Source organism: Sebastes umbrosus, chromosome 3 (assembly GCF_015220745.1).
Source record: "Sebastes umbrosus isolate fSebUmb1 chromosome 3, fSebUmb1.pri, whole genome shotgun sequence".
Classification (NCBI taxonomy): Eukaryota; Metazoa; Chordata; class Actinopteri; order Perciformes; family Sebastidae; genus Sebastes; species Sebastes umbrosus.
In genome coordinates, this window is record NC_051271.1 from 1,483,427 (window position 1) to 1,499,457 (window position 16,031).

Genomic DNA, 16,031 nt, shown 5'->3' on the forward strand with positions numbered 1-16,031 from the left:
TGTTTCAGGAGTCTTTCAGGTGTGTTTCAAGTGTGTTTCAGGTGTGTTTCAGGAGTCTTTCAGGTGTCTTTCAGGTGCGTTTCAGGTATCTTTCAGGTGTGTTTCAGGAGTCTTTCAGGAGTCTCTCAGGTGTGTTTCAGGAGTCTTTCAGGTGTGTTTCAGATGTGTTTCAGGAGTCTTTCAGGAGTCTTTCAAGTGTGCTTCAGATGTGTTTCAGGAGTGTTTCAGGTGTGTTTCAGGAGTCTTTTAAGTGTCTTTCAGGTGTTTCAGGAGTCCTTCATGTGTCTTTCAGGTGCGTTTCAGGTGTGTTTCAGGTGTGCTTCAGGTTTGTTTCAGGAGTCTTTCAGGAGTCTTTCAGGTGTGTTTCAGGTGTGTTTCAGGTGTGTTTCAGTTGTGTTTCAGGTGTGTTTCAGTTGTGTTTCAGGTGTGTTTCAGGAGTCTTTCAGTTGTGTTTCAGGTGTGTTTCAGGTGTGTTTCAGGAGTGTTTCAGGAGTCTTTCAGGAGTGTGTCAGGAGTGTTTCAGGAGTGTTTCAGGAGTCGTTCAGGTGTGTTTCAGGTGTGTTTCAGGTGTGTTGACTCTTGGCTTATCAGACTGTTTGCTCTCTGAATATTAATATTAAACTGTTCCTTCAGCTGGACTAAAGCTCCGCCCCTTCACACCTGACCACCTTCATACCTGACACACACACACACACATACACACACACACACACACGCACACACACACACACACACACATAGTTCACCTACAGATCTCACTTCTCACCTCAGCTGGACTCTCAGCACACGACAAACACAGCCGACGTTTTATAGACGTTCAGGACAAAATCTGAAGATCACTGCAACTCTGGCAGAATCTCTGATTCCTGACTGAATCTCAGCACTCTCAGCAGACTCTCTGTAGACTCTCAGCAGACTCTCTGTAGACTCTCAGCAGACTCTCTGTAGACTCTCAGCAGACTCTCTGTAGACTCTCAGCAGACTCTCTGTAGTCTCTCAGCTGAATTTCGGCAGACTTTCAGGAAGTTCTCGGCAGACTCTCGGCAGACCTTCCACACACTCTCAGGATGGCGAACACGGCTGCAGAGCTGGCCAGGAGGAAGGCACGGGAGGAGGACGGTACCGGCAGCCGGGCCAACGCCGTCCCCTTCAACAAGCAGAACTTTGAGCAGCTGCGGAGCGAGTGTCTGCAGACTGGCTCGCTCTTCTGTGACCCGACCTTCCCCGCAGGCTGGGACTCTCTGGGATACAACCAGCTGGGACGCTACTCCTCCAAAACCGTCGGCGCCGAGTGGAAACGACCCGCGGTGAGCTGAGACACCCAGTGGTTCTGTTCATCCGTTTTCTGGTGACGTCTTCAAACATCTTGTTTTTGTCAGAGATTCAGTTTACTGAGATAGAAAACAAAGAACTAACCGCTGATTGTTGTCCATTACTTTTTAATTGATCATGTGTTCAGATTTGATGCAGTTTGGTTTATCAAGAAAACAGAAGAACAAGTTTAGATTTATTAGTTTGTTTTCTCAAAATGGTGAAGTTCACCTCATCTGATCCTCAGATGATCTAAAACAGAAGAGTCTGGACCAGCTTTAACATAACTAGAGCTCTCACAATTAATCCATTAGTTAACAACTATTAAATTAATCGCCAACTCTTCTGATAATCAATTAATCGGTTTAAGTAATTTTTTAAAGAAAAAAAGTCAAAGTTCTGCTTCCAGCTTCTTAGATGTGAATATGTCCTGGTTTCTTTCCTCTATGACAGTAAACTGAACATCTTTGAGACGTTTGAGGACGTCGTCCTGGTCTCTGTAATCAACAGATCAATCAACAATGAAAATAATTGTTAGTTGCAGCCCTAAAACATTACACACACAGTCAAGTTAATATCACAGATCAGCAGACGATAACCAGACGGCAATTTAAGACAAAGACTGAGGTCTATTTTCATTCAACTGGTCACTGGTTAGCTTAGCTTAGCATAAAGACTGGAAACAAAGGGAAACAGCTAGCCTAGCTCTGTTTGCTGATTAACATGTTATATCTGGTTTGTTACCTCCGCCAAGGCCAAGTGTCTAGGAAGGAGGTTATGTTTTCGCCGGCTTTGGTCTGTCTGTCCGTCTGTCTGTTGGCAAGATTACTCCAAAAGTCTGTGATGGATTTGAATGAAATATTTTGGAGGGGTGGGGTGTGGCACGATGAACAATCTATTAGATTTTGGTGGAAATATTCATTCAGAGATATTTTTAAGGATTCCGATCAGCCTGAGGATTAAAGGGACTGTTTATAACTTCTTACACGTATAAATCATTGCAGGTCGTTGTCCCATGCGCGCTCCCGTGTGTCTACGCTGTTCAGACTCAGACTCCAACACAAACTACAGTGAAGCACCAAAACCTCTTGGTTGTATCTAGTGAAGCTCGTCTGTTAAACAGTGTTGGCCGCGGTCAGAGGACGCGGGGGAGACTGTAGCTTTGGTCTCCAGGACCAGAGTCTCTGCTCCTCTGCTCCTCTGCCTGCCTTCACTCACACACTGCGCTCCTTCTCTCTCTCTCTCGCTCCACTCTCACGTGCATGCGCGCACACTCCACACTGCAGAAAGGTTAGTTTAGCTCTGAGAATATCTAGTGAAGTGTCTTGTGAAGTGACGGGGCTCCGCAGAGAGAAACGTTATCATCTCCCACCAAAACTCCGGTGTCTCCGGCTGAGGCAGGAAAAGCCAACACTAGGATCAGCATTGATTCATGGAGAGACCTTCGTCTGGTCAGCTAACATTACTGCCAAGCAGCTGAAATATAGAGTGATATTGTGCTTTTAGCTGACGTGTGTCGCTTTTGAGCGATGCTTGTTCATGTTGATGTAGAGCGAGCACAAGCACGAGCAACAGGACACTGACTTTACGGCCACAGGTGTCGCTGTTAACAAGCAATTTCTGATTCTTACATAGAGTCCCTTTAAGACCTCAGAGTATAACACATGCACATTGTAACTGTTGACGCGTTGATGACGCATGACCCTGCCTCCTTCTGAGAGCAGAGAGATACGTGTGTGGATGTGTGTGCGGGAGCTGCTGGCCGTCCGCGGTGAGAAAGAACAAAGCGGTAACTGACAGGATGAGAGACAACGTAGTGTAACGTTATACAGACATAACAAGGCTGCTGAATGAGAGAGGCATCCGCCGATACGTTACACGGAAACACACTGTGTTAATAACAAACCGATCACCTCACGGTACCGCCAGCTGGGAACTGTGATCTGTTTTTAAAGTCACACACCTTGGTGGAGGTCTGCGCTCTCCGAGTGCCATTCTAGTTTCATCTGTAACTGAAATGTAAAACACAGTCTTAGGGACTAATTCTTGATGAACAGCAGTGTATCCCTCCGCCTCCAGCTGCAGCAGGTAGCCGTGGTTCACCACTTTACGGATATTAAAGATAAAATCAGAGCACCTCCTGTTAATAAAATAAGAGTGTGACTCAGTTTGTGTGAATCATTAACTGTGAACACACATCGGTGCTGCTGTCACACCTGATCACACCTGATCACACCTGTGTGAAGTTAAAAGTTAAATTATCGGGCGCCTGGGTTAGCTCAGTTGGTAGAGCGGGCGTCCATGTATTAAGGCTTGGTCCTGACCGCGGCGGCCCGGGTTTGAATCCGGCCTGTGGCCCTTTCTGCATCCACTCTCTCTCTCCCCCCTTTCAAGACTCTATCCACTGTCCTGTCATAAAAATGGAAAAATGCCCCCAAAAAAATAACTTAAAAAAAAAAAAAAAAAAAGTTAAATTATCAGAACAGTAAAATCATATTTATTGAATTAATGAGGATAGAACATTATCATTAATCACCTGCTGTCTCGTCCAATCAGGAGCTGTGTTCTGATCCTCGGTTTATAGTTGATGGAGCGAAGCGAACAGACATCTGTCAGGGAGTGCTGGGTGAGAACACACACACACACACACACACACACACACACACACACACACACACACACACACACTGTGACTTCTGACCTCTGACAAGTGTGTTTGTGTGCCCTGCTGTGTGTCTGTCAGGTGACTGCTGGCTGCTGGCTGCCATCGCCTCTCTGACTCTGGACCCTCAGATCCTGAGCAGAGTGGTACCTCCTGGACAGAGCTTCAGCTCGCAGTACGCCGGCATCTTCCACTTCCAGGTCACATGATTTATTTTAAAATATCAAAGAAATAAAGTCGTAATGTGTACCTGCAGCTGTGGCAGTATGGGGAAGGGGGAGGAGCCTCTACAGGAAGTGACATCAGGTGTTTTTATACCTGCAGCTGTGGCAGTATGGCGAGTGGGTGGACGTGGTGGTGGATGACCGGCTGCCCACCAGAGACGGGAAGCTGATGTTCGTCCACTCAGCGGAGGGAGGAGAGTTCTGGAGCGCCCTGCTGGAGAAGGCCTACGCCAAGTAAGAACCACATTCATCAGTCCTACGACTGTTTCCTCCAGCGCCACCACGAGGTTTCAGTGAAACATGTCAGCTAACGTTAGCTTGGCACAGACCGTGAACTGTACGCTACCTAATGGTTAACAGTACTCTTTAAATGAGATGTCTACACTGATTCCCCCCCTGCTGTTCATAAAGCACTGCATTTTGGTGGCAGCTCAACATCTTCACTTCACTTCCTGTCAGTAGTTAGACTTCCTGTTTACACTGGACCAGAAGAGTTGGAGAGAGAGAGACTAGAGTTCATGTTTTTGTGACTGTAGTTTGGTTTACAGGTGACTGAATGTAATCATGATCTATTTAAGGATGGAGCAGTCTGGAGCTGTAAACAGCAGCAGCTACAGCGGTGTGATTATCAGCAGGGTGGAGGAAGGTTTACTCAGTAAACACTCGGCTCGACCAGCCTGGAAAACAAACAGCGCCGCTGACTCAGCTCTTTATTCTGCTGCTCTGATTTTATTCACACACGGTTTTACATCCCACAGCCTCTATAAGGACTCTTTAGCACTGAGCTTTTATTTTGAAGAAATCTCATGTTATGTGTATCTTTCAGATTGTAAATGTTACTTTTATTTTGACGGAACTTTCACTTTAACTTGTTTAATTCCAGAAGAACTAACAACACTGTTGACTCTGCAACTGACCAACTACTGACACTGATTATATTACTATTATATATATATATATATATATATAATATTGATATATTACTGACAGTGTAACTGCTTTCATTACTTCCTGCACATTTTCTGTGTTCACTTTAACTTCACTTCCAGTCACCGCCTAGTTCAGAGGTGTTTTCCTGATTAAACTTAAACTGATCCTTGAACCATCTGAATGGTTTTAGGTGCCGACGCGTCTTTTATCAGCGTGCTGCAGCTCTCGCCGTGTGAAGACGGCTAAAGCCTTGTTTATACTGCTGCGAGGCACAACAGCAGTAACACTTCAGCTTCTTTCAGCAGTTACACTTCAGCTTCTTTCAGCAGTCACATTTTAGCTTCTTTCAGCAGTTACACTTCAGCTTCTTTCAGCAGTTACACTTCAGCTTCTTTCAGCAGTTACACTTCGGCTTCTTTTAGCATTAACACTTTAGCTTCTTTCAGCAGTAACACTTCAGCTTCTTTCAGCAGTAACACTTCAGCTTCTTTCAGCAGTTACACTTCAGCTTCTTTCAGCAGTCCCACTTCAGCTTATTTCAGCAGTTACACTTCAGCTTCTTTCAGCAGTCACACTTCAGCTTCTTTCAGCAGTAACACTTCAGCTTCTTTCAGCAGTCACACTTCAGCTTCTTTCAGCAGTCACACTTCAGCTTCTTTCAGCAGTAACACTTCAGCTTCTTTCAGCAGTAACACTTCAGCTTCTTTCAGCAGTCACACTTCAGCTTCTTTCAGCAGTAACACTTCAGCTTCTTTCAGCAGTAACACTTCAGCTTCTTTCAGCAGTCACACTTCAGCTTCTTTCAGCAGTCACACTTCAGCTTCTTTCAGCAGTAACACTTCAGCTTCTTTCAGCAGTCACACTTCAGCTTCTTTCAGCAGTCACACTTCAGCTTCTTTCAGCAGTAACACTTGTAGCAACATTTCACTTGACAGTAACGTCCAGCTAACACTAGCTAAAGGTAACGCTGTGACTGAGCAGGTCTGAGCTGTTGTCAGTGTGTCGTGTGAACGCAGAGTGAACGCTGCTGCTCCTCCTGCAGGGTGAACAGCTCGTACGAGGCTCTGTCCGGAGGGTCCAGCATCGAAGGTTTTGAGGATTTCACCGGAGGAATCTCGGAGAGCTACGACCTGCAGAAAGCTCCGCCCTTCCTGTTTAACATCATGAAGAAGGCGCTGAAGCTCGGCTCGCTGCTCGGCTGCTCCATCGACGTAAACATTCAAACACTCAAACACTCAAACACAGACTAAAACTCCAAGAACTCATATGTGACTTCCTGTTTGGGATGGCGGGTGTTTGTTAATGTTCTAGGGACAGTAGAGAGCACATTATAGAAACCACTGAGTCCTGTGGTTCTGATCATAATCTGGGGAACCAGGGAGATGATCACTTCCTGTTAGTGGAGGGAACCAGAGAGAGGATCACTTCCTGTTAGTGGAGGGAACCAGAGAGAGGATCACTTCCTGTTAGTGGAGGGAACCAGAGAGAGGATCACTTCCTGTTAGTGGAGGGAAGGGAACCAGGGAGATGATCACTTCCTGTTGGACTACAGAAATACATCATCCCTGCAACACCCTATTTAGCTAACGAGCTATTGTATACTTGAGTTCACCAAAAACTGCATGATTAACATTCATTTGGACAGACGTTATAAAATGTTTTATATCACTGCAGTATATAAATTATTTATTGATCATGTTTGTCAGATTTCCAGCTCGTATGAGACGGAGGCCATCACCGGTCAGAAGCTGGTCAAAGGTCATGCCTACTCCATCACTGCAGCACAGCAGGTGAGGCATTCTGGGAAATGAGTGTGTTGTTTACGAGAAGAGGAACTAGAAGCCGCTGAATGAGTTTTACCGGAGCACCCGAAAACACCAGAAGTCCAGGTCCCGAGTCCAGATGTCCGTAGCACAAGAGAATGTCTTTTACATGCTGCTATGAATTGTGGGTGATCTGCCTGCACCATCAATATTCGAACACTAGCACAGTAAGACAATATAGAGAGAGGTTTATGTTGAGTATTTCACGTGGTTTTACCGTAGACTGTATCGAAGAAGTGGACGTAGTCACTGCAACGTCACCCATTGGTTCATGTACTGACGTTTTGAAGCCTTGGGTTCACCATTTTGGCCATCGACATCTTGGCTTTTGGCCGTCACCATCTTGGTTTTTGGCCGTCACCAACACAAAGTGAAAGGGTTAAAGTTGTAAAATGAAAACACAGACAACTCCCAGACCGGACAACGCCATGGTAACGACCTGTCAATCACAAAGTAGCCCCACCCTAAAGCATCCCCTGCTTTATGGTCTATTTGACTCTAAATGGGACCATAACTTACTAAATGAACATCATGCTGTATTGAAGAAGACTTAAAACCAGAGATTGAGAAATAAACTCTTGTTTACAATGTTTACTGAGGTAATAAATCAAGAGCGAAGTAGGCTCATTTTCTCATAGACTTCTATACAATCAGAGGAGTCGCCCCCTGCTGGTTGGTAGAAAGAATGCAGGTTTAAGGCTTCACTGTTCAGACCCGCCGTCAGTGTTTTACAGATTATTTCCTTCACAGCTAACACAACAACATTCAGATAATTTTCACCTGACAAATGTTACGTTAACAGACATCAATGAGCATTAAAGTGTAGAGCCACGAACAGCAGTGACTTGTACCTGGAGGTCCAGGTGGAGGTCCAGGTGGAGGTCCAGGTGGAGGTCCAGGTGGAGGTCTGGACCAGCAGGGGCTGAATGATTTTGTCCTGCAGGTTCATCACTTTGGTTCTCCGGTGGAGCTGCTGAGGATCAGGAACCCCTGGGGTCAGGTGGAGTGGACCGGAGCCTGGAGCGACAAGTGAGTCCAGGTCCTCGTACTGGTCCGTCAGTCCATCTGTCCGTCCGTCCGTCCCTCTCAGGGAGTCTCTGATGTTTCTGTTTATCTGTCAGTTCGAAGGAATGGGACCGAATTGAGCCGGAGGAGAAGAAGAAGCTGGATCACTCTGCTGATGACGGAGAGTTCTGGTGAGTCTGAAATATACAAAGATAATTATGAAATATTAAATCGGATCATTACTTTAATCAAAGTGGCTCCACATTGATTGATTAATAATCTAATGAAGTCAGTCACAGGGACAGAACCAGCACTTTTACTTTGATACTTGAAGTACATTTAGCTGATGATACTTCTGTACTTACTGTGAGTAGGACTGTTACCTGTAGTGGAGGACAGGTGACTGATGAGGGAGGTGGGAACAGGTGGCTGATGGGAAACTCTGAGCAGTGAAGGATGAACAGAGTAAACATGTCAACATGCTTCTTCTTCTTCTTCTCTGCCGGCAGGATGTCCTACACTGATTTCCTGCGTCAGTTTTCCCGCCTTGACATCTGTAACCTGACACCTGACACGCTGACCAGCGACGACGTCGGACGCTGGAACTACGCCGAGTTTGATGGCGCGTGGAGGGTTGGCTCCACCGCCGGAGGCTGCAGGAACTACCCGGGTACAGCTGCTGAGTGATATCATGACCTCTTCTGGGAGGTCACGGTTACCTAATTCAGTCTGTCAGCAGGATCAACGACTGGTCTGAGGGTTCAGGTTCAGGATTACAGATCAACGACTGGTCTGAGGGTTCAGGTTCAGGATTACAGATCACAGTTTAGCATGTGATAAAGTAACGATAGCATGTGTGTTAGCTTAGCGTTCATGCCTCTGTAGATGAATTGAGTCCACGAATCATCAGATGTGTCTTAACGGCAGCAGGTCGTTTCATTAAGACATACCTTCAAACTCATTCAGCTTCACACTGAAACTACCTTCAGACTCTTTCAGCTTCACAATGAAAATATCTTCAAATTCTTTCAGCTTCACACTGAAACTACCTTCAAACTCTTTCAGCTTCACACTGAAACTACCTTCAGACTCTTTCAGCTTCACACTGAAACTACCTTCAAACTCTTTCAGCTTCACATTGAAACTACCTTCAGACTCTTTCAGCTTCACACTGAAACTACCTTCAGACTCTTTCAGCTTCACACTGAAACTACCTTCAAACTCTTTCAGCTTCACATTGAAACTACCTTCAGACTCTTTCAGCTTCACACTGAAACTACCTTCAGACTCTTTCAGCTTCACACTGAAACTACCTTCAAACTCTTTCAGCTTCACACTGAAACTACCTTCAAACTCTTTCAGCTTCACACTGAAACTCCCTTCAAACTCTTTCAGCTTCACACTGAAACTACCTTCAAACTCTTTCAGCTTCACACTGAAACTCCCTTCAAACTCTTTCAGCTTCACACTGAAACTCACACTTCAGCTTCATGTGAACTTCTTTTAGTGACTCAGATGTGCAGCAGCTCTTGTTTATTGTGTGTGTGTATTTCATGATGTCACTTCCTGTTTGTGTCTGCAGCCACGTTCTGCTCCAACTCGCAGTTCTTCATCCGGCTGGAGGACGTGGACGACGACCCGCACGACGGCGAGGACGGCTGCACCGTCCTGATTGGTCTGATGCAGAAAGACGCTCGCAGGGAGAGACGCTTCGGACGAGACCTCAACACCATCGGGTTCTCCATCTACCAGGTACACACACGCGCTCACACACGTGCACACACAATAATCTATCACCGATGTCAGTCTTGTTTGACTTCTTGAAGTTTTTAGTGTATTTATCAGATGTTTATCATCACACGATGTTATTAAATATATTAATTCCATATAATAAAGTGTTGACGTTCTTTTGTCTGTTGTGTTTTTCTTCTTGCAGGTTCCTGATGAGGTCAGTTCATCAAACCTGAACATCACATGATGAAACAGTAAAAATGGCCGTCATGTGTACAAACATTAAACTGAAAGATGATCCATCAGTGTTGAGCAGAGGTGGAAAGTAACTAAGTACATTTACTCAAGTACTGTACTTATAATTATTATTATTGATGCAGTTTGAAGACAGAAGATAAATATGTGATATTTGATCTACATGGTTCCTCTCAGCTCATCTCTCATTCATTCATTAAACTAACACAACAGTAGTGGATAAAGAGAGAAAACACCTCACAGTCAGCAGCTCATTCTGTCGATCAGGTCGTACTAACGTCTTCTTCTTCTTCTGTGGTCAGTATAAAGGTCGTAGTAACGTCCACCTGGGCCCGGATGTCCTGCTGAGGAAGACGGCGGTGGCTCGCAGTCAGACCTTCACCAACCTCAGAGAAGTGTGTGAACGCTTCAAGCTGCCACCCGGAGAATACGCCGTCATCCCGTCGACCTTCGAACCGCACCGCAAAGGAAGCTTCATCCTGAGGGTGTTCACCGAGAAACAGGCCCACACCAGGTCACTCTCTCTCTCTCTCTCTCTCTCTCTCTCTCTCTCTCTCTCTCTCTCTATATATATATATATATAGTTTATATATATATGTATCTATACTATAGATATATAGTCTCTCTATATATAGAGAGACCATACTATATATAGATATATAGTCTCTCTATATATATAAATAGCTGTTCCTCTCTGAGCTGATTGTTTTGGTCTTTTCTGTCCCCGTGTTGATTTCAGTCCGATGGAGGAGGACGTTGGCGCCGACATCCAGGAGGTTTGTTACGCCTGTTTCATCAGATATCAAGATTCAGATGAAATATCAGAAACCCGTTTGACTAAAATGATATGTAGGATATCTATATATAATATAAACTGGAAAAACAAAGTTCGGAAACTTGTGTTTGGTGGATTATTTCTCTGTTGTTACAATGCTAATGGTCATTGTATTTTACATCGTTGGAAAGCCTGTTTATTTACCTTCGCAATGATGTCCAACTTGTAAGGATCATGCATTTGTGGGATGAGCAGCACAGCTGATGATGTGGGGAGCGCCCAAGAAAAATTTGCCAAAATGCTCCGTCAATGGTAAACAGTGTATTCTCCTGTTGGTGTTGACTCTTGTTTTGAGTTGTTTGGTGGATTGGATGATTGAACTCTCTATCAGTAACAAGGAACAAACAAGACATATTGGCTATTTTAAACTTTATTCGTTTAATACACCGTCAGGAGCCTCAGTAGCGGTGGAAAATCCATACGCAGCCACAACAGCCTGACACCTCCTCCTCATGCTGGTCACCAACCTGGTCACACGTTGCTGTGGGATGGCGTTCCATTCCTCAACCAGGATTGGTTGCAGGTCAGCCAGCGTGGTTGTGTTGGTCACTCTAACACGTACAGCACGCCCAAGCTGATCCTACAAGTGTTGAATTGGGTTGAGGTGTGGACTCTTGGCAGGCCTTTCCATTCTCTGTACTCCCACATTGTGGAGGTAGTCTGTGATAACCCTGGCTCTGTGGGGGGGGGGCGTTGTTTCTTGGAGGACGAAGTTAGATCCCAGATTGTGGAGATATGGGATCGCCACTGGCTGCAGAATCTCATCCCGATATCTCACTGCATTGAGATGGCCTTCAATGATGACAAGCCTTGTTTTGCCAGTGAGGGAGATGCCGCCCCCCCCCCACCATGACACTGCCCCCACCAAAAGCTGTTACTCCATCGGTGCAACAATCAGCATAGCGTTCTCCGTGTTGTCTCCATACTTTGACCTGCCATCCAACTTTGGCAGACAGAACCTGGACTCATCACTGAACATGACATTCCCCCACATGTTCAGGTTCCATTGTCTGTGTTGTCGACACCAGCGCAAACGGGCCTGACGGTGAAGGGCAGTCATTGTAGGCTTCCTGGTAGCCTTATGAGAATACACTGTTTACCATTGGCAGAGCATTTTGGCAAATTTTTCTTGGGCGCTACCCACATAATCAGCTGTGCTGCTCATCCCACAAATGCATGATCCTTACAAGTTGGACATCATTGCGAAGGTAAATACACAGGCTTTCCAACGATGTAAAATACAATGACCATTAGCATTGTAACAACAGAGAAATAATCACCAATATGCCAAACACAAGTTTCCGAACTTTGTTTTTCCAGTATATATATATCTATATATCTATGTAGATATCTATATGTAAGATATCTACTGTAGGAGGTTTGTATCTGATATTAGATCAATGTACACTAACCTTCCTGTCTGGGACGTCATCATGTTCACACATCGTTAAACACGTGTTTCCTCCCAGCCGGACGTTGGACAGGACGACGTGGATCCACACTTCAAACGTCTCTTCGTCCAGATCTCTGGAAACGTAACTAAACGTCTTCTCACACTGATGACATCACTTCCTGTCAGCCTGACGGTGGAAACAACGTGTGACCTTCTGTTTCCTTCTGTCTAACAGGACTCTGAGATCTCTGCCTTCGAGCTCCAGCAGATTCTGGACAAAGTTATTAATCAGAGTGAGAAAGGTTTAACTCTCATTAACAGACGGAGGATTCATTTATCAGTTTAACTCTCAACTATTTTATCTGCTTTTTGTTTGAAGGATCTGATGTGAAAACAGACGGCTTCACTCTGCCGACCTGCCGCAGCATCATCAGCCTGCTGGACGTATCCTGATCAATCAGTCACTAATTAATCAATAAGATCATAAGACAGAGAGACAGAGAGACAGACAGACAGACAGACAGACAGACAGACAGACAGACAGAGAGAGAGAGACAGGTCATTCCTGGTCCTGGTCCTGGTCTTTAACTGGTCTCCAGATTGATAACAGCAGTAAACTGGGTCTGCTGGAGTTTCACCGTCTGTGGACGAAGATCCAGAAATACCTGGTGAGACGTTTCACTGACATCTGATTGGTTCAGTGAGGTCACATGTCATTCAATCATTATACTGATTATATATAATAATTATAATATATACATACATATATACATTTATCCTGTAGTTGTATGTTTGTACGTTGGTTAGTGTGAATGTTAAACAGGTTAGTGTGAATGCTAAACAAGGGACTTTAGCTGAACTCAGTGTTGTTTTTGTTCTGCAGGAGATCTTTAAGAGTCACGACTCAGACGGTTCTGGTACCATGAGCAGCCACGAGATCAGAGCAGCTCTGGCTCAAGCTGGTGAGATCTACCAGATGGTTCTGGGCTCCAGTACAACCGGATGTTTCAATATCTATTATTATTATTATAGTTATTATTATTATTATTATTATTATTATTATTGTTATTATGATGTTGTGTGTTCAGGGTTCCAGGTCAACAGCTCTGTGATTCAGGAGATCGTTGGTCGTTACGCCGACAGGAGTTTCGCCATCGACTTCGACGGTTTTGTCGGCTGCCTGATCCGCCTGGAGCTGCTCTTCAGTGAGTAGCCACGATCGTCATGGAAACGCCATCCCATAATCCCACCAGTCACACCTCACTGAGGAGTTCTGGTTCAGGTCCTGAAGGGTCAGCCTCTGTATTTATAACAGTGAATACTGACTGACTGGTTCCCAGTATTCCCAGTACTCCTAGTGTTCCCAGTACTCCTAGTGTTCCCAGTGTTCCCAGTGTTCCCAGTACAGAGGTGACACAGTGTTCCTGTTTCTTCCTCAGAGATGTTCAGAACTCTGGACCAGAAGAACCAGGGAAAGATCCAGCTGGACCTGCAGCAGGTAACACAGTCCAGTACTGGTCCTGACTGGTTCTGAACCAATAGGCTTCCTCTGAATACCAGTACAGAGTGACTGATCCTCTCTGAACTCTTCTTCTCCTTCTGCAGTGGGTCTGCCTCGCCATCAACTGACCACCGCACCGCACCGCACCGCACCACGAGCATGCTGGGAGTTTTCACCTGCAGAGATTAAACCTGTTGATCATCAATACATGTTTTAAATCTGTCAAAACTTTATACATTTTTAAATAAAACACAATCTGAACATGTTCCTCTAAAAGCTCTGACTGAACTTTGAAAGAATAAATACATATCTATAGTCATATATCTCTTTATACTGTATATAGTATATATATATACATACTGTATCTATATATATATATATATATATATATAGTATTGTTTTTGTGTTCCCACTTGTTTTCCAGTGTGACTGTGTGTTTTCCTCTCTGAGTCAGGCGGGTGGAGTCAGGTTGTGTAGTTCAGTCTCTTCCTGCTTCATGTTGACATATTTAATACAAACACGACCGGAAGTCGGACATGAACTCTTCACAATAAAAGCACGTCTTATACAGTGTAGTGATTCCAAAATCACTTCACACATTAACGGTATCCTGATTGTTAAACTACAACACTCATTTTGGAAAAATTTACTTTTGTATTTTGGTGAATAATACAAAAGTGAAGAATATTCAATAACTTCACTGTTGTACAGTGGTGCTGTCATAGAAATAGAATAGGAGTAGAACAACAGGCATCCCCATTCAAATTAGTGAATGTGTACCGTTGCCATAGAGACCGTAGCAGCGAACTTCCGTATAAATCAGGGGTCGGCAACCTTTACTGTCAAAAGAGCCATTTTAGGAAAAAAAAAAAAATCTGTCTGGAGCCGCAAAATATTTGATCATTGTGATGAAGGAAACACAGTTTATAGTCTAAGTATATAGTATATAAGTCTAATGCAGTGAGGGCCAAAGAGACAATGTACTACGGAGTATTAGGGCCACATTGAGGGAAAAAACATCTGAGATTTACACAATAAAGTCAGAATATTACGAGAATAAAGTCATAACTTAACGAGAAAAAATGTCGCAATATTACGGGAATAAAGTCATAACTTTATGAGAGAAAAAAGAAAATAACACGTAAAATTACTACTTTATAATATTACGACTTTATTCTCAAAATCTCAAATTAATTTTTTTCCCTCAATGTGGCCCTAATACTCCGTCGTACCGTCGTACTGTCGTACCATAGACCTACAACAATGATAAATAAAAATGAAAATGTAAACAAAGAAACAGTTATTCATTTCCATTTTTAAAACTCCACAGGGAGCCACTGGAGAGGAGCTGAAGAGACGCAGGTTGCTGACCTCCGACCTCTGGTGTAAACTACACTGATTGTAGTATAACCAGGAAGAGACCGTTAATGTGTGAAGTGATTTTGGTTCACTACAGTTTATAATTAAATTAATTTTATTGTAGGAACTCTTGTAGCTCGTCGTCTACGTTACTACGGTTACAAAGAGACATAGTTTGTGTTTTAACAAAGTTTCTCTGATTAGTTTTTGATCCGGGAAGTTTGAATCTTTCTAACTTTACCGAACTTAAAAAGGTTAAAGGGATTGTTTGTAAGAATCAGAAATGTCTTGTTAACAACTTCACCTGTGGCTGTTAAGTCAACTAAAGTCAGCATCCTGTTGCTGGCGCTTGTGCTCGCTCTACATAGACATGAAGGAGCATCGCTCAACACAGTGAGGAGACACACGTCAGCTAAAAGCACAATATCACTCTATATTTCAGCTGCTTGGCAGTAATGTTAGCTGACCAGACCAAGGTCTCTCCATGAATCAATGCTGATCCTAGTGTTGGCTTTTCCCGCCTCAGCCTCCCGACCGCGGCCGGAGGGAACGGGGGAGACGCCGGAGTTTTGGTCGGAGACGATAACGTTTCTCTCTGCGGAGCCCCGTCACTTCACAAGACACGGGAAACCTCTGTTGGTCTGGAGGAGCTGCAGCAGTTATTTCTGCACAAACGTCCACTGAACATTCACTAGATATTCTCAGAGCTAAACTAACTCTTCTGCAGTGTGGAGTGAGCAGCATGCACGTGAGAGGTGGAGAGAGAGAGAGAGAAGGAGCGCGGTGTGTGAGTGAAGGCAGGCAGAGGAGCAGAGGAGCAGAGTACAGCAGAGACTCCGGTCCTGGAGACCAAAGCTACGGTCTCCCCCGCGTCCTCCGACCGCGGCCAACACTGTTTAACAGACGGGCTTCACTAGATACAACCAAGAGGTTTAGGTGCCTCACTGTAGTTTGTGTTGGAGTCTGAGTCTGAACAGCGTAGTGTAATGGACATTCTGTCAA

The 16,031-nt window shown here is 44.5% G+C and overlaps 2 protein-coding genes and 1 long non-coding RNA gene across 3 annotated transcripts in view; 1 reads left to right on the forward strand and 2 right to left on the reverse strand.

The window, feature by feature from the left end:
• Positions 1-16,031, reverse strand: part of LOC119484981 (NACHT, LRR and PYD domains-containing protein 12-like) — a 956,516-nt gene that overhangs the window by 818,676 nt on the left and 121,809 nt on the right. The gene's annotated exons all lie outside the window — the stretch shown is intronic.
• capn8 (calpain 8) lies at positions 721-13,946 on the forward strand. The gene is made up of 22 exons (XM_037764236.1): positions 721-875; positions 940-1,307; positions 3,868-3,937; positions 4,055-4,173; positions 4,298-4,431; positions 6,170-6,338; positions 6,834-6,917; positions 7,894-7,979; positions 8,072-8,146; positions 8,465-8,625; positions 9,538-9,707; positions 9,892-9,903; positions 10,244-10,455; positions 10,681-10,717; positions 12,246-12,311; positions 12,405-12,462; positions 12,549-12,613; positions 12,769-12,837; positions 13,053-13,131; positions 13,258-13,374; positions 13,609-13,667; positions 13,775-13,946. Exons 2-22 carry the CDS (start codon positions 1,068-1,070, stop codon positions 13,796-13,798), a joined length of 2,106 nt encoding a protein of 701 aa, XP_037620164.1. The 5' UTR covers positions 721-875; positions 940-1,067; the 3' UTR covers positions 13,799-13,946.
• Positions 1,698-4,348, reverse strand: LOC119485054. The gene is made up of 3 exons (XR_005206175.1): positions 4,224-4,348; positions 3,848-3,933; positions 1,698-1,808 (listed from the first exon to the last, which is right to left on the reverse strand). It is a non-coding gene; the product is annotated as an uncharacterized LOC119485054 (long non-coding RNA).

What these genes read in the sequence shown, in the direction of transcription:
- capn8 (XM_037764236.1), top strand. Translation starts at nt 1,068, where the DNA reads ATGGCGAACACGGCTGCAGAGCTGGCCAGGAGGAAGGCACGGGAGGAG. An exon ending in CCATCACTGCAGCACAGCAG is followed by an intron (nt 6,918 to 7,893) that starts GTGAGGCATTCT and finishes TTTGTCCTGCAG; the next exon opens with GTTCATCACTTTGGTTCTCC. An exon ending in CCGCCTGGAGCTGCTCTTCA is followed by an intron (nt 13,375 to 13,608) that starts GTGAGTAGCCAC and finishes TTTCTTCCTCAG; the next exon opens with AGATGTTCAGAACTCTGGAC.